General features: G+C 41.8%; 1 protein-coding gene across 1 annotated transcript in view; it reads right to left on the bottom strand.

Moving 5' to 3' along the window:
• Positions 1-10,234, bottom strand: part of LOC124039879 (unconventional myosin-Id) — a 183,225-nt gene extending 172,991 nt beyond the window's left edge. Inside the window, exon 1 of the mRNA XM_046356386.1 lies at positions 9,677-10,234. Within this exon, the coding sequence (XP_046212342.1) occupies positions 9,677-9,771 (95 nt within the window). The 5' untranslated portion in view covers positions 9,772-10,234. The remainder of the gene's footprint in view (positions 1-9,676) is intronic.
• Between the last annotated feature and the right edge of the window lie 8,656 nt (positions 10,235-18,890).

The raw sequence follows: 18,890 nt of genomic DNA, 5'->3' as shown, positions 1-18,890 counted from the left end.
GAAAGAGCTACTTCCTGTGCTTGGCCCTCATATGATGAACATAATAAATGTCTCCCTATCCACCGGATGTGTACCAAACTCACTAAAAGTGGCAGAAATAAAGACTCTTGAAAAAGCCAAACCTTGACCAGGAAAATGTTTTTAAAAACTTATCGGCCTATATAGATTCTCCCATTCATCGAAAAAAAAATATGTAAAAGCGGTTGCGCAGCAACTCACTGCCTTCCTGAAGACAACTAACGTATACTAAACGCTTCAGTCTGGTTTTAGACCTTAGTGTCAAAAGCAGCACTAAGGTCAAGGAGCACTATCGATCACCACATTCTTTTGGAGAGATTGGAAACCCTAACTGGTCTACACGGACAAGTTCTTGCCTGGTTTAGATCTTATCTGTCTGAAAGATATCTGTTTGTCTCCGTGGATGGTTTGTCCTCTGACAAATCAGGATTCCGTTTTCGGACCCATATTGTTTTCACTATATATTCTACCTCAGTGATGTCATTTGGAAAACATCAACTTTCACTGCTATGCGGACGACACACAGCTGTACATTTCGATGAAAGATGTTGAAGCCCTAAAATTGTTTACCCTGGAAGCCTCTGTTTCAGACATACGGAAGTGGACGGCGGCAAATCATTTACTTTTAAACTCTGACAAAACAGAGATGCTTAGTTCTAGGTCCCAAGAAACAAAGAGATCTGCTGTTGGATCTGACAATTAATCTTGATGGATGTACAGTCTAAAATAAAACAGGAAGGACTTCGGCGTTACTCTTGACAATGATCTCTTTTGACGAACATATGAAGAATATTTCAAAGACAGCTTCCCCCCCCCATCTTTGTAAAAGTTTTGTCCCAAAATTATGCAGAAGTCCCTGTTTTTGTCACTTCTAGATTAGTGCAATGCCCTATTCTCCGGCTACCCAGATAAAGCACTAAATAAACTTAGAGCTAAACACGGCTGCTAGAATCTTGACTAGAACCAAACAATTTGATCATATTACTCCAGTGCTTGCCTTTCTACACTGACTTCCTGTTAAGGCTAGGGCTCATTTCAAGGTATTACTTCGAACTTACAAAGCATTACATGGGCTTGCTCCTACCTATCACTTCGATTTGGTCCTGCCGTACATATCTAGAAGTACGCTATGGTCACAAGACGCAGGCCTCCTTATTGTGCCTAGATTTTCTAAGAAAACAGCTGGAGGCAGGGCTTTCTCCTATAGAACTCAATTGTCATGGAATGGTCTGTCTATCCACGTGAAAGAAGCAGACTCGGTCGACCTTTAAGTCTTTACTGAAGACTCATCTCTTCAGTAGATCCTATGATTGAGTGTAGTCTGGCCCAGGGGTGCGAAGGTGAATGGCAAGGCACTGGAGCAAAGAACTGCCCTTGCGGTCTCTGCCTGGCCGGCTCCACTGGGATTCTCTGCCTCTGACCAGATTACAGGGGCTTACTAGTGCTCTTCCATGTCGTACCTAGGAGGGGTGCGTCACTTGAGTCAGACGTGATCTTCCTGTCTGGTTTTGCACCCCCTCGTGCTTCTGCGGTGGGGGAGATGTTCGTGGGCTATACTCAGCCTGGTCTCAGGGTAATAACTTGGTGGTCTGAAGATATCCCTCTAGTGTCGTGGTGGCTGTACTTTGGCAGAGTGGGTGGGGTTATATCCTGCCTGGTTGACCCAGTACAAGGGATGGGGCTACAGTGTCCCCTGACCTACCCCGGTCTCAGCCTCCAGTATCTATTCTGCAATAGTGCCCCTGTGCCGGTGGGCTAGGGTCAGTCTGTTATATTCTCCTGTCTTATCTGTTGTCCTGTCTGAATTGAAGTATGCTCCCTCTAATTCTCTCTCCCTCCCCTACCTGGAGGACCTGAGCCCTAAGACCATGCCTCAGGACTACCTGGCCTGATGACTCCTCGCTGTCGCCAGTCCACCTGGTTGTGCTGCTGCTCCAGTTTAAACTGTTCTGCCTGCGGCTATTGAACCCTGACCTGTTCACCAGAAGTGCTACATTATACCGGACCTGCTGTTTCCACACTCTCTCTACAGCATCTGCCCTCTCAAAAAGCCAATTGTCATTTACTCCTAGGACAATCTACAACCCTGCTGGTCACCTATGAACATCTTGAAAAACAATCTGGCCTTAATGGCCATGTACTCTTATAATCTCCACCTGGCACAGCCAGAAGAGGATCGGCCACCCCTCGAGCCTGGTTCCACTCTAAGGTTTCTTCCTAGGGAGTTTTTCCTAGTCACTGTGCTTCTACATCTGCAATGCTTGCTGTTTGGGATTTTAGGCTGGGTTTCTGTATAACACTGTCACATCTACTGATATAAAAAGGGGCTTTATAAATACATTTGATTGATTCAATTGAGTTATATTTTCCTCGTTGTAGGCTACAGTCTGTATTTTTTCCCTCAATGTATTTAATGATGTGTAATAACATGGGAGCAATGATGTACCACATCTGTGATTTAGTGCATTATTAAGATATTTGCAGCCATACAGTATATACTGAACAAAAATATTAATGCAACATGTAAAGAGTTGGTCTTATGTTTCATGAAATTAAATAAAAGATCCCAGATATTTTCCAGAAAAAGCTTATTTCGCTCAAATGTTGTGTACAAATGTGTTTACATCCAGGTTAGTGAGCATTTCTCATTTGCCAATATAGTCCAGCCACCTGAAAGGTGTGGCATATCAAGAAGCTGATTAAACAGCATGATCATTACACAGGTGCACCTTGTGCTGGGGACAATAAAAGGCCACTCTGAAATGTTTAGTTGTGTCACAAACCAAAATGCCACAGATGTCTCAAGTTGAGGGAGCATGCAATTGGTATGCTAGCTACCAGTGATGTCGCCAGAGAATTTAATGTTAATTTCTATACCATAAACCGCCTCCAACATCATTTTAGAGAATTTGGCAGTACTTTCAACCGGCCTCACAACTGCAGACCCTATGTAACCAGTCCAGGACCTCCACATCTGGCTTCTTCACCTGCAGGATCCTCTGCGATCAGCCAGCCGGACAGCTAATGAAACGGAGGAGTATTTCTGTCTGCAATACAGCCTGTTTGAGGAGAAAAACTCATTATGATTGGCTAGGCCTGGTTGCCAGCTAGCATTAAACTTATCTTATAAAAAACAATCATAATCACTAGTTAACTACGCATGGTTGATGATATTACTAGATATTATCTAGCGTGTCCTGCGTTGCATATAATCTGACTGAGCATACAAGTATCTAAGTATCTGACTGAGTGGTGGTAGGCAGAAGCAGGCGCATAAACATTCATTCAAACAGCACTTTCATGCATTTTGCCAGCAGCTCTTCATTGTGCGTGCATTGCGCTGTTTATGACTTCAAGCCTATCAACTCCAGAGTTGAGGCTGGTGTAACCGAAGTGAAATGGCTAGCTAGTTAGCGCGCGCTAATAGTGTTTCAAACATCACTCGCTTTGAGCCTTCTAGTAGTTGTCCCCCTTGCTCTGCATGAGTAACGCTGCTTCGGTGGTGGCTGTTGTCGTTGTGTTGCTGGTTCGAGCCCAGGGAAGAGAGAGGAGAGGGACGGAAGCTATACTGTTACACTTGCAATACTAGTGCCTATAAGAACATCCAATAGTCAAAGGTTAATGAAATACAAATGGTATAGAGGGAAATATTCCTATAATAACTACAACCTAAAACTTCTTACCTGGGAATATTGAAGACTCATGTTAAAAGGAACCACCAGCTTTCATATGTTCTCATGTTCTGAGCAAGGAACTGAAACATTAGCTTTCTTACATAGCACATATTGCACTTTTACTTTCTTCTCCAACACTTTGTTTTTGCATTATTTAAACCAAATTGAACATGTTTCATTATTTACTTGAGGCTAAATTGATTTATGATGTATTATATTAAGTTAAAATAAGTGTTCATTCAGTATTGTTGTAATTGTCATCGGCATCGGCTTTTTTGGTCCTCCAATAAATTGGTATCGGCGTTGAAAAATCATAATCGGTCGATCTCTAGCACAAACCCACCGTTGCTGGACCAGACAGGACTGGCAAAAAGTGCTCTTCACTGCTAAGTCACAGTTTTGTCTCACCAGGGGTGATGGTCTGATTCGCATTTATCGTTGAAGGAATGAGCGTTACACCGAGCCCTGTACTCTGGAGTGGGATCGATTTGGAGGTGAAGGGTCCGTCATGGTCTGGGGCAGTGTGTCACAGCATCCCCGGATTGAGCTTGTTGTCATTGCAGGCAATCTCAATGCTGTGCGTTACAGAAGACATCCTCCTCCCTCATGTGGTACCCATCCTGCAGGCTCATCCTGAAATGACCCTCCAGCATGGCAATGTCAACAGCCATACTGCTCGTTCTGTGCGTGATTTCCTGCAATGTCAGTGTTCTGCCACGGCCAGCAAAGAGCCCAGATCTCAATCCCATTGAGCACGTCTGGGACCTGTTGGATCAGCGGGTGAGGGCAAGGACGATTCCCCCAAAAAATTCTGGGAACTTGCAGGTATCTTGGTTGAAGAGTGGGGCAACATCTCACAACAAGAACTGGCAAATCTGGTGCAGTCCATGAGGAGGAGATGCACTGCAGTACTTAATGCAGCTGGTGGCCACACCAGATACTGACTGTTACTTTTTGACCCCACCTTTGTTCAGAGACACATTATTACATTTCTGTTAGTCACATGTCTGCGGAACTTGTTCAGTTTGTCTCAGTAGTTGAATCTTGTTATGTTCATACAAATATTTACACATGTATAAACACAGTTGACAGTGAGGACGTTTCTTTTTTTGCTGAGTTTACAAGGGGTACCGGTACCGAGTCGATGTGAGGGGGTATAGGTGAGTCGAGGAAATCCATAGATTAGGGCCTACAGCATTTATTTCATTTGACTGATTTCCTTATATGAACAGTAAAATCGTTGAAATTGTTGCATGTTGCATTTATATTTTTGTTCAGTATATACAGTACCAGTAAAAAGTTTAAACACCCCTACTCATTTAATGTATTTTCTTTATTTGTTACATTGTAGAATAATAGTGAAGACATCAAAACTATAAATAACACATATGGAACTATGTAGTAACCAAAAAAAGTCTTAAATCAAAATATATTTTCTATTTGAGATTCTTCAAAGCAGCCAACCTTTGCCTTGATAACAGCTTGGCACACTTTGCATTCTCTCAACTAGCTTCATGGTGTAGGTCACCTGGAATGCATTTCAATTAACATGCGTGCCTTTTTAAAAGTTCATTTGTGAAATGTCCTTCCTTCCTAATGCATTTGAGCCAATCAGTTGTGTTGTGACAAGGTAGGGGTGGTATACAGAAGATGGCTTTTTTACAAAATAGGGCTAAGTCCATATTATGGCAAGAACAGCACAAATAAGCAAAGAGAAATGACAGCCCATCATTACTTAAAAGACATAAAGGTCAGTCAATGTGGAACCAAAAAGCGTTGATGAAACTGGCTCTCAAGAGGACCGCCACAGGAAAGGAAGACCCAGAGTTACCATTGCTGCAGAGGTTAAGTTCATTAGAGCTACAGACATCTCAACATCAACTGTTCAGAGGAGACTGCGTGAATCAGGCCTTCATGGTTGAATTGCTGCAAAGAAACCACTACTAAAAAGGACACCAATAAGAAGAGACTTGAGTGGACCAAGAAAAACACGAGCAATGGACATTAGACCGGTTTAAATCTGTCCTTTGGTTTGATGAGTCCAAATTAGAGATTTTTGGTTCCAACCACTTTGTTAGAGTAGGTGAACGGATGATCTCTGTATGTGTAGTTCCCACCGTGAAGCATGGAGGATGAGGTGTGATGGGTGGCAGGGTAGCCTAGTGGTTAGAGCGTTGGACTAGTAACCGAAAGGTTGCAAGTTTGAATCCCGAGCTGACAAGGTACAAATCTGTCGTTCTGCCCCTGAACTGGCAGTTAACCCACTGTTCCTAGGCCGTCATTGAAAATAAGAATTTGTTCTTAACTGACTTGCCTAGTAAAATAAAGGTAAAATAAAAAAATGTTAAATGGTGCTTTGCTGGTGACACTGATTTGTCTGTGATTTATTTAGAATTCATGGCACACTTAACCAGCATGGCTACCACAGCATTCTGCAGCGATACACCATCCCATCTGGTTTGCGCTTTGTGGGACTATCATTTGTTTTTCAACAGGACAATAGCCCAACACACCTCCAGGCTGTGTAAGGGCTATTTGACCAAGGAGAGTGATGGAGTGCTGCAACAGATGACCCGGCCTCCACAATCACCCGACTTCAACCCAATTGAGATGGTTTGGGATGAGTTTGACTGCAGAGTGAAGGAAAAGTGTGGGAAATCCATCAAGACTGTTGGAAAAACATTCCAGGTGAAGCTGGTTGAGAGAATGCCAAGAGTGTGCAAAGCTGTCAAGGCAAAGGGTGGCTACTTGGAAGAATATAAAATATATTTTGATTTGTTTAACATTTTCTTGGTTATGACATGAGACCCATTGCAGGATGTCAAGTTATTTGTGCAAATACAAATATTGGAGAGGCCACCTAGAAAATAAGATCTGTTGGTAAGCTATATTCCTGATATTCAGGAAACTATAGATCCTGAAGTCTGGTTCTCTGCCATTACCATAACATTATAAATACTTTCCATAAGCCTAAAAGTCTAAAACATGGCCCTGTAAGCTAAAATTCCGCCCAATGCTATTACTCCTATATATCAAACAGCTCAAGGTTGTCAGCAATAAGTGTGAGTTGCACTTTTATGTAGTCAAAGTTGTTCTATTATATTAACAAGATATTCGAGTGACCGCTCGAACAATGTCCTCAAAGATGGAAGGCAGGCGGAAGGAGGCGAGATCAGGTGGGATCACTCTAGCCAATGAGAGGGCAGATTTGTGTAAAGAACAGGCCATAGAGATAGATACAGGACGTGATCCTTGCCTACGGAGCTGTTAATCGGCACCTCAGTACCTCAGGCTCTCCCCCTTCAAACCTGTCATCTCCCCGTCTGGACTCATCTTTGTATCTGTACTATTAAAGTGTCTGTGACAGCATGGGCAGCACCATTGAGGATTATAAAGCAGTACATGTTCATATTCATTGGCTGACTGCTCCCAAATCATAGGAATCCCCACCCAGTTGACTACTTTTAAAAATGGTGGAGGCCCTCAATGGCAATGTCCATGTGAAAATGGGTTATATACATGAGTCCTCAATCTACCTCTATGACAAAAGGCAAAACTCTGATATAAAGTCTGGGTTTTTTTAAGTTGACAAAATGCCACGTGTCCACTTATATCAGAGCATTCGTAACAACCTGACCACTATGAAACTTATTTTTTAGCAAATAAGCCTAACGTAGAAAATGAATGTTGACCAAATTCAACACGCTCTCATTGACCTACATACAAAAATATAAACCTCTCGCTTCACCTCTTTCTCTCAGATGTAGTAGGCAAGAGGTGCTCAGGAAAACCGACTACAGGGTCATTTCAGCAAGCCATGTCAATTGTGTCCTCCTCCCAGAGCGCTAGAATTGGCGTGATCTGGACAACAAACTGTCGTTCTCAACTACCTACCTACTACAGGGTCGTGAAGCCTCACCTACCATCTCAGATTTTTTTTTAAATAGTTTTTTTGTTGTTGTTAGAAACAGATAAGCACTCCGGCAACATTATTTTGCTGAATTATAATTTGACCTCTGAGAAATGAACTAATTCATATAATAACTGATTGCACCCAAATTGGCCATTTTAATTTGTAGGATTCATACATATAATATGCAATCATTATAGAATCTAACAACCGATTTGCCCCAAACTTTTTCCGAACAATGAGTAAGATATGAGGAATTGAAAGAAATGGTAAAAAGCCGCACATGGATATAGCATCAGGTCTGTGTCTGACGAGAACCCCCCCCCCAAAAAAAAAAATATATATATATAACAATCTATAAGTAACACCATTGAGTTGTCCATAGACTGTTTATTCCTTTACATTGAGGGAGGGGGGACAAAAAAACTGGCAATATCTGGATGTTGGATGGGACATAAACCTAACAACTTCAATGACTAATTTCTCTGAACAGGAGAAAAATAAATCAAAGAATAAATTACACTGGATGAAGAAACAATACTCCGACCCTCAGCTCCATACTACTTGTCAGACACAGACAAACTGACACTATATACTTTTTGTTGGGGTGGGATTGGTGTGGGATTTTGTCCATTTCTTTGGATTCTAAGTCATAGTTAGAAAAAAGTATAGTCCAAATCAAATGTTAGTTACTATATTTATTGAATATTATATGAATCCCATAAATTAATGAGCCAATTTGGGTGCAATTAGTTTCTTAGAGATCAAATTACATTTCAACAAAATAATGTTGAAGTAATGCTAATCGTATCTGTTTCTAACAACAACAAAAAACGATTTCAGAACAATCTGAGATGGTGGGTGTCAAAATCCTCTTTCTTGCATTTTTGGAGGTGGAACGACCCTACAACTGTTCAGAATCATTTAACTGTATTGTCAGAAAAGCATTTGGGAGAATTCTACTAGAATCAAATCTGTTCATATTCAAGTCAAACAGGAATAGGCCTACTATTAAATTTAAAAAATGCCTCCCATCCACACGTCCCCACCCTGACATTAGATGGGGGTGTCAGAAACCACATGCAAAGATGCATGCAGCTGCAGCAGAGGACAAGCACAGAGGGCCAGGGAAGTAAGTGACTTCAAATCTCTACCACATTCACCTTCCCAAACGACATACCATACTTGACATCAACCCACTGAAACCACTCAGGATGCAAAATAGCCTAGGGCGATCGGTTTGTTCAGATGATGCTTTTCACTGTGATTCTCTGGGTGGAGCCCCATTCACACACAGCATGGCTCATAGAATTACCAGTCTGACAAAGACAACATCTCAGAGGAATGACCCTCAGTGTCCTGTCAGAACAGGTTCCAATAGGAAACAATGCCCATTGTTCTGTCTGACCTGCAGTGGATGAATGGTCAAAATAATAAAATTTACGCAAACAAAACATGAGGAATAGTTCTCACATGATACTACATTCCTGTAGTAAAGGCCAAGAAATAAAACGGCTGTTCCTTGTTCCCACAGTGAAATGACAATGAATAACTGGGACATCTATGACAAAACAAAGTTGCTCTGTTCGATGTACACGCCATAATGGAACGTTGATTCCATTCCAATTACACACTCATTCAATAGTAGCTTAAGGGCTGTGGTACTGGCGGTCTGACAAAACAAGCTAAACAACTCATACCATTTTCTCGTAAGGTGTGGTGTAAGAATGTAGCACTGCAAGTGCAACAGTTCATTGCAACAACGAACCTCTAAATAACATTGTAACTCTGACCTGTCAAAATGAGCAGCAAGCACTCAAGCACCTCCGGTGCTTGGAAACCACTCATACATTAGTCAGTCTCAGTCCTAAACACACGGGTCCAATCTAATGAAAATAAAACAAGTATCATTATTTAGGCTTAATGCTAACAAAAGCATACAAGGTAACATGATTTTTATGAACCACGCTGGTCCTTACAGTAGACTACAGCAGGCAAAGCTGCGCCTAATATATATATATATATAGTCTCACTGACACTGCAAAGGTGAACGACCGTGGACGCCACTGCCTACCTGAGCTTTAGGTTAGCCATGAATTCCTCCAAAGAAACGCTGTCCAGAAGAACAAAGTCAGCCTTTCCAAACTCCAGACTCCCGTGTTCTGCCATGTTGTATTTTGGTCCCCCAAAAAATATCGGGTCAGGGGAAAATATCTATATATTTTTTGATGAAAGAAAACTTGACTGTTTTGAAGCGAAGTGCTCCTCCGCCACACCAGGTAAACGATGGTGAGCTCGTCAGTCCACCGATTCAAGCGCTAAATGATCGATGAGCATGGTCTTCGTTCGTCTAATCAGCAGTATGCGTCATACATTGTTATTTTTTTTCTTTCATTTTGAGTAAGCTGAACAAATAAGCACGCTAGGAAACGACACAGAACAGCCAAACTAAACCAATAGCAAAACGTATATCAATTGTTTCTTCTTCTCATTACTCTACCCGGTTTGAAAAAGTAATGGTTTTTCCAGAATATGTATTCACATCCAGACAGACTTGTTGCTTTCGGCGAGAAGATATGGTTACACTAACGCCTATCCATAGAGCCCTTTCCATGAATTTCTCGTCTCGACTTTATACATACGAATAGAATCCCACCCGCCTCCCGACGCTCCTCCTTCTGAACGTGTCGGGTGTGTAAATTTGAAAATATTACACAAATCCCCCAAGACCAATACTGAACAGTTTAGTACATTTCTCGGGGATGGCGAGTCATTTTGACGAGTTCTCCAAAGAAAATTCAGGTACGGTCATGGCCTCAAATGATGCCCTATAATGATACCATATAAGGAAACATTCATTGCCTACAATTTATCTTACATGCAGGCCTACCATTTGTGACATTGGGTACTTTGTGTGTGTCAAAAAATAATAAGATGTAAAAAGACATAGCCTAATAAAGATATAACAAATTGTTAAACTAACTCAACTCCCTGTCACAGAATTTGGACCACTATCTGCCATGTATATGATGAGGATGAACATATGAAAAAAACACTTCTAGTTTCTTGGAAGTAGGCCTACTGAACACTGCCAAACTCAAACTCAATACATAGGTTTACGAGAGACAGCTGATGCTGCGGTACAATCTGGTTTGTCACTTCACTGATGCTGCTGCTGCAATCTGCCTACTAATGGCAATTGTACACGCTAGTCTGCCATCTTGTGTTTTAGAGAGGTATTCATTTATAATATCTTACTACTGTACTGTAATCGTATTGAAATGCAGAAGGACTGTCTTAGTGATATACAGTATCAACTAACACGTCATTTTACTCTGAACGTCACAGTCGGGAAGTATTTTTACTGGTGCCTTTTGCCTCTCGGCAGTTCCACTGTAAAGGAATCCGATTGTTCACTTTAAAATGTTTGCCAAACAAAAACCACTCATTTAAAAGCTTAACAAACCAACTCTATGCACAAGAACTACTTTGAACAATTGAACACAAAAATCTTCACAAAAACACATTTACTGGAATAACTGTGCAAATGCTAAGTTTGGTAACAGAATTTGGGTAAAATTGATTTAACATGAAAAGATGTCTGCAGAAAGAATGGGGTGTCAGCTTTGACATGACACCTAGAGTTTGAAAAAAACACATGGTTTGGATATTGTACTAGAGTAGTCGAAGTGGATTTTACATCGGGTAACAGAATTACATCATGGGTCCCTGATCTGTACTATACAGAAATGCATAATTATGGATATTAATATTATTATCTTTATGGTGATGTATCCTGAATAAGTACAAAGGTAGAAATATGCAATATCCTTATTTTGCATATTTGGTTATTCCACACACTGGCTATTATTGTATTGATCTCTGCTCCCAAACAGGACCACATTTGGTTGTTCCGGACTAGACCAAATCTGAAATAATCATAGACGTCTTATGTTTCACAAGTTTGGACATCACAGTACAGTACAGCACAGCACAACACAGCACAGAGTAGAGTTCCTTACAGTACAGTAGATATGTTCAGTACAGTATAATACAGTACATTATACTCTACTGTACTTTACTGTACTGTACTGTTGTACTATACTTTTCTGTCCAAACTTATGAAACATAGACGTCTATAAATGGTTCTGCCAGGGAGGACTGGCCAAATTTCAAGTACTTTGTAGCATCCATGGATGTCCGGTGTCGGTCGGTGCTCAGTTGGGTGAGGATTCTTGATACAGTAAATGAAAGAGGGTAGGTATCATGGTGGTTGGTGTCAGTAATAGCCAGGAGAGGTGACATGAGTGGAGAGAGCGAGCGAGAGAGAGAGAGAGCGAGAGCAGGAGAGAGAGAGGGACTGAGAGGGAGGGGTTGTCCAAACTGTTTTCACAGTCTCACTGTGACCACCAGATGACAAAAAAAGCAAATAAAAAAAGTTATTAGCGGAACATAACAGTATGCCAGTTGGAGGACAGTAGCAGGTGACTTAACTGTGGTTTATGACTACTACGATTTCCCATTGTAGCTAATTAAATTACAGTAATTCCTTTACCGATTTGGTTACAGAATTAAGAGTTTTAATCGCATAGTAATTTATAAACAAACTTGATATCAGTAAAAATACTTTAACGAATTGGTAGGTCTACCTCTACTTGTTACTACAGTCAACTTTCATTATCCTCCTTCCTCATGAGGGAGAGAAATGAGAAAATATCTTAAAGATGTGGGGTTTTGTAATGGAATTACAAGGCACAAGGCAATGTTTCTTACACTTTCAGAGGACAAATAATTTATTCAAAACTAAATATGTCTTGATATTATACTGGACAAAAATATAAACAGAACATGCAACAATTTCAACGATTTTACTGAGTTACAATTTATAGGAGGAAATCATTGAATTTAAATAAATTCATTAGGCCCTATGGATTTCACTTGGCCCAAATTTGAGCAAATTTATTTTGAGAAATAAGCTTTTTATGCGACTGGAACATTTCTGGGATCTTTTATTTCAGCTCATGAAACATGGGATCAACACTTTACATGTTGCATTTATATTTTTGTTCAGTGTAGTTTGCAGGGGACTTTACTTCAACATTATTGTGTTTTGATGTATTTCTAATACCTTTTAAGACTGTTTCTGTTAGATGTTTAAGACCCCCTCTCCACTTGTTTGGCCAGAAAACAAATCCTTTAAAGTTTCATCTAATATTCCAGGAATTCCTTAAATAATGTGTCTTTAACATTATAGTTTAGTTTTCTAATTTCTTATTTTTGAAGTAAAAATTGTTTTTGCATCACACATGACCCGTATGTATTTCCTATGGAATTCATTGCATTGCTCTCATCAAACTGACCTTTCTTTTTGCTACAACAATACAATACATGTAATTAATGAAGTATTTATTAAACATCTTGTTTTTAATGTTTATTAATCACTGTTTTCATTTCTCCTTTTTACATTTTTTTTAGGGGTAGATCAGCTTTAATATTGCAGATAGATTGTAGCTTCCATCAATGTAATTGTCTGCATCACTTCCAATCCCCCATATATTTTTTGGCAAATATAAATTGGAAACACACACACACACGTATGTATATATATATACCCATACAGTTGAAGTCAGAAGTTTACATACACTTAGGTTGGAGTCATTAAAACTCGTTTTTCAACCACTCCACAAATTTCTTGTTAACAAACTATAGTTTTGCCAAGTCAGTTAGGACATCTACTTTGTGCATGACAAGTCATTTCTCCAACAATTGTTTATTACAGACAGATTATTTCACTTATAACTCACTGTATAACAATTCCAGTGGGTCAGAAGTTTACATACACTAAGTTGACCGTGCCTTTAAACAGGTTGGAAAATTCCAGAAAATGACGTCATGGCTTTAGAAGCTTCTGATAGGCTAATTGACATAATTTGAGTCAATTGGAGGTGTACCTGTGGATGTACTTCAAGACCTACCTTCAAACTCAGTGCCTCTTTGCTTGACATCATGGGAAAATCAAAAGAAATCAGCCAAGACCCCAGAAAATAATTGTAGAGCTCCACAAGTCTGGTTCAGCAATTTCAGCAAGGTACCATGTTCATCTGTACAAAACAATAGTACGCAAGTATAAACACCATGGGACCACGCAGCCGTCATAAAGCTCAGAAAGGAGACTCGTTCTGTCTCCTAGAGATGAACGTACTTTGGTGCGAAAAGTGCATATCAATCCAAGAACAACAGCAAAGGACCTTGTGAAGATGCTGTAGGAAACAGGTACAAAGTATCTATATCCACAGTAAAATGAGTCCTATATCAACATAACCTGAAAGGCCGCTCGGCAAGGAGGAAGCCACTGCTCCAAAACCACCATAAAAAAGCCAGACCATACTTTTTGGAGAAAAGATCGTACTTTTCGGAGAAATGTCCTCTGGTCTGATGAAACAAAAATAGAATTGCTTGGCCATAATGACCATCATTATGTTTGGAGTTAAAAGGGGGAGGCTTGCAAGCCGAAGAACACCATCCCAACCGTGAAGCATGGGGGTGACAGCATCATGTTGCGGGGGTGCTTTGCTGCAGGAGGGACTGGTGCACTTCACAAAATAGATGGCATCATGAGCGAGGAACATTATGTGGATATATTGAAGCAAAATTTCAAGACATCAGTCAGGAAGATTAAAGCTTGAACGCAAATGGGTCTTCCAAATGGACAATGACCCCAAGCATACTTCCAAAGTTGTGACAAAATGGCTTAATGACAACAAAGTCAAGGTATTAGAGTGGCCATCACAAAGCCCTGACCTCAATCCTATAGAAAATGTGTGGGCAGAACTGAAAAAGCGTATGCGAGCAAGGAGGCCTACAAACATGACTCAGTTACACCAGCTCTGTCAGGAGGGATGGGCAAAAATTCACCCAAATTATTGTGGGAAGCTTGTGGAAATCTACCCAAAACATTTGACCCAAGTTTAACAATTTAAAGGCAATGCTACCAAATACTAATTGAGTGTATGTAAACTTCTGACCCACTGGGAATGTGATGAAAGAAACAAAAGCTTAAATAAATAATTATCTTCACTATTATTCTGACATTTCACATTCTTAAAATAAAGTGGTGATCCTAACTGACCTAAAACAGGGAATCTTTACTTGGATTAAATGGTATATGGCTAAGGTATATGTAACCTTCCGACTTCAACTGTTTATACATATAAATACATATCTTCTTTTTTAAATATATATTTTCCTTGATTAGACTACAACCCTACAAATTGGAGCAAACTAGTGAACAACCACGCTTAGGCCTGTAATTTCCATCTTTTACATACTATATGCCTTTTATGGACACAGTCTATTTTACAATAGTCTATTTTGTTTGTTTTTACTGTCCTTCTTCTACCCTCAACCTCTCATCTATTTCTGATGTCCATCCCGGTTTGACTTCCATTTGCCGTGTCTTTCATACTGTGCTCTTTCACAACGCTCTTAATTAACCTATATAGGTTTTATGGGCACAGTAAAATCAAATCAAATCAAATCAAATTGTATTTGTCACATACACATGGTTAGCAGATGTTAATGCGAGTGTAGCGAAATGCTTGTGCTTCTAGTTCCGACAATGCAGTGATAACCAACAAGTAATCTAACTAACAATTCCAAAACTACTGTCTTATACACAGTGTAAGGGGATAAGGAACATGTACATAAGGATATATGAATGAGTGATGGTACAGAGCAGCATACAGTAGATGGTATCGAGTACAGTATATACATATGAGATGAGTGTGTAGACAAAGTAAACAAAGTGGCATAGTTAAAGTGGCTAGTGATACATGTGTTACATAAGGATGCAGTCGATGATGTAGAGTACAGTATATACATATGCATATGAGATGAATAATGTAGGGTAAGTAACATTATATAAGGTAGCATTGTTTAAAGTGGCTAGTGATATATTTACATCATTTCCCATCAATTCCCCTTATTAAAATGGCTGGAGTTGGGTCAGTGTCAATGACAGTGTGTTGGCAGCAGCCACTCAATGTTAGTGGTGGCTGTTTAACAGTCTGATGGCCTTGAGATAGAAGCTGTTTTTCCGTCTCTCGGTCCCAGCTTTGATGCACCTGTACTGACCTCGCCTTCTGGATGATAGCGGGGTGAACAGGCAGTGGTTCGGGTGGTTGATGTCCTTGATGATCTTTATGGCCTTCCTGTAACAACGGGTGGTGTAGGTGTCCTGGAGGGCAGGTAGTTTGCCCCCGGTGATGCGTTGTGCAGTCCTCACTACCCTCTGGAGAGCCTTACGGTTGAGGGCGGAGCAGTTGCCGTACCAGGCGGTAATACAGCCCGCCAGGATGCTCTCGATTGTGCATCTGTAGAAGTTTGTGAGTGCTTTTGGTGACAAGCCAAATTTCTTCAGCCTCCTGAGGTTGAATAGGCGCTGCTGCGCCTTCTTCACGACGCTGTCAGTGTGAGTGGACCAATTCAGTTTGTCTGTGATGTGTATGCCGAGGAACTTAAAACTAGCTACCCTCTCCACTACTGTTCCATCGATGTGGATAGGGGGGTGTTCCCTCTGCTGTTTCCTGAAGTCCACAATCATCTCCTTAGTTTTGTTGACGTTGAGTGTGAGGTTATTTTCCTGACACCACACTCCGAGGGCCCTCACCTCCTCCCTGTAGGCCGTCTTGTCGTTGTTGGTAATCAAGCCTACCACTGTTGTGTCGTCTGCAAACTTGATGATTGAGTTGGAGGCGTGCGTGGCCACGCAGTCGTGGGTGAACAGGGAGTACAGGAGAGGGCTCAGAACGCACCCTTGTGGGGCCCCGTGTTGAGGATCAGCGGGGAGGAGATGTTGTTGCCTACCCTCACCACCTGGGGGCGGCCCGTCAGGAAGTCCAGTACCCAGTTGCACAGGGCGGGGTCGAGACCCAGGGTCTCGAGCTTGATGACGAGCTTGGAGGGTACTATGGTGTTGAATGCCGAGCTGTAGTCGATGAACAGCATTCTCACATAGGTATTCCTCTTGTCCAGGTGGGTTAGGGCAGTGTGCAGTGTGGTTGAGATTGCATCGTCTGTGGACCTATTTGGGCGGTAATCAAATTGGAGTGGGTCTAGGGTGTCAGGTAGGGTGGAGGTGATATGGTCCTTGACTAGTCTCTCAAAGCACTTCATGATGACGGAAGTGAGTGCTACGGGGCGGTAGTCGTTTAGCTCAGTTACCTTAGCTTTCTTGGGAACAGGAACAATGGTGGCCCTCTTGAAGCATGTGGGAACAGCAGACTGGTATAGGGATTGATTGAATATGTCCGTAAACACACCGGCCAGCTGGTCTGCGCATGCTCTGAGGGCGCGGCTGGGGATGCCGTCTGGGCCTGCAGCCTTGCGAGGGTTAACACGTTTAAATGTCTTACTCACCTCGGCTGCAGTGAAGGAGAGACCGCATGTTTCCGTTGCAGGCCGTGTCAGTGGCACTGTATTGTCCTCAAAGCGGGCAAAAAAGTTATTTAGTCTGCCTGGGAGCAAGACATCCTGGTCCGTGACTGGGCTGGATTTCTTCTTGTAGTCCGTGATTGACTGTAGACTGTTTTACATGAGTTATCTTGTTGTTATTAGTTGTTAGTTCTCATTTTAAAATATTTGAGTAAAAGGAGTTTTTGCATTACTACCCCAAGTTTGCATTATGCCGGGTAAAAAATGACCCATATACATTTCTCATGGAATTTGATAGGAACCTTTCATCCTCATACATTTTTCCTGTCAGGAATATATTTACAGTGGACAACACATCTACAGTCAACAATTTCACAATATTGGAAGACAATTTTGTTCATCTTGATACATGTAAGTATTGTACAAAAAGATTCACAAAACTGTCACAAATCCCGTTTCCTGAGTCTGTTTTTTGCCTGTGTTCTGTCCTGGAGTGTTTTTTCCGGCGTCCTGGAACGCACCCTGTCTGGTTGCCGGGCTATGTAGCCAGTTGGGAGTTCTGATTACCCGCACCTGTATCCCATCAGCTATCTGTACACCTGGTCCTGATCATCATCTCTCCTCTTCATAAGCCCGGACCTGACATCCATTCCCTGCCGGATCGTTAGCCATGAACAGTATGTTGTGCCATAGTATCAGCCTCAAGTCGGATATAATTTGTTTTGTTGTTTTTTTACGTATTGCTTGCTTTAAACTTACCTCCGTTTGTTCTGTCTTCAGTTACTCACCGGGATCAGTTACCCCATTCCCGCCTAGTCGTCGGAGGATTCCGCTACCCCATTGGATCCACCTATTTACTCCCATCAACTCACCACCGCTGCGCCACCTGGATAAATCTACACATTCACATTCACTTGTAAATAAATACTCACCTTCTTCCTACTCTCCTTGTCCTGGTCTGCTTCTGGGTTCGATTTTGAAAGAACGTGACACAAAACATTTGCCTTCAGATAAAAAATATTCCATGACTTTTGCATGTCAAAAGTTTGAGAGAAATGTGTACTATATATATATATATATATATATATATATATATATATATATATATATAGGAGAATCTGTCTCCTCACCACGCGCTCTCACCACTGGTGTCCCCCAGGGCTCTGTTCTAGGCCCTCTCCTATTCTCGCTATACACCAAGTCACTTGGCTCTGTCATAACCTCACATGGTCTCTCCTATCATTGCTATGCAGACGACACACAATTAATCTTCTCCTTTCCCCCTTCTGATGACCAGGTGGAGAATCGCATCTCTGCATGTCTGGCAGACATATCAGTGTGGATGACGGATCACCACCTCAAGCTGAACTTCGGCAAGACGGAGCTGCTCTTCCTCCCGGGGAAGGACTGCCCGTTCCATGATCACGCCATCACGGTTGACAACTCCATTGTGTCCTCCTCCCAGAGCGCTAAGAACCTTGGCGTGATCCTGGACAACACCCTGTCATTCTCAACTAACATCAAGGCGGTGGCCCGTTCCTGTAGGTTCATGCTCTACAACATCCGCAGAGTACGACCCTGCCTCACACAGGAAGCGGCGCAGGTCCTAATCCAGGCACTTGTCATCTCCCGTCTGGATTACTGCAACTCGCTGTTGGCTGGGCTCCCTGCCTGTGCCATTAAACCCCTACAACTCATCCAGAACGCCGCAGCCCGTCTAGTGTTCAACCTTCCCAAGTTCTCTCACGTCACCCCGCTCCTCCGCTCTCTCCACTGGCTTCCAGTTGAAGCTCGCATCCGCTACAAGACCATGGTGCTTGCCTACGGAGCTGTGAGGGGAACGGCACCTCAGTACC

The sequence above is a fragment of the Oncorhynchus gorbuscha genome, linkage group LG07, assembly GCF_021184085.1.
Source record: "Oncorhynchus gorbuscha isolate QuinsamMale2020 ecotype Even-year linkage group LG07, OgorEven_v1.0, whole genome shotgun sequence".
In the NCBI taxonomy this organism is placed as follows: domain Eukaryota; kingdom Metazoa; phylum Chordata; class Actinopteri; order Salmoniformes; family Salmonidae; genus Oncorhynchus; species Oncorhynchus gorbuscha.
The sequence above is the reverse complement of the archived record's forward strand: the minus strand, read 5'-3'. Positions and strand labels throughout refer to the sequence as shown.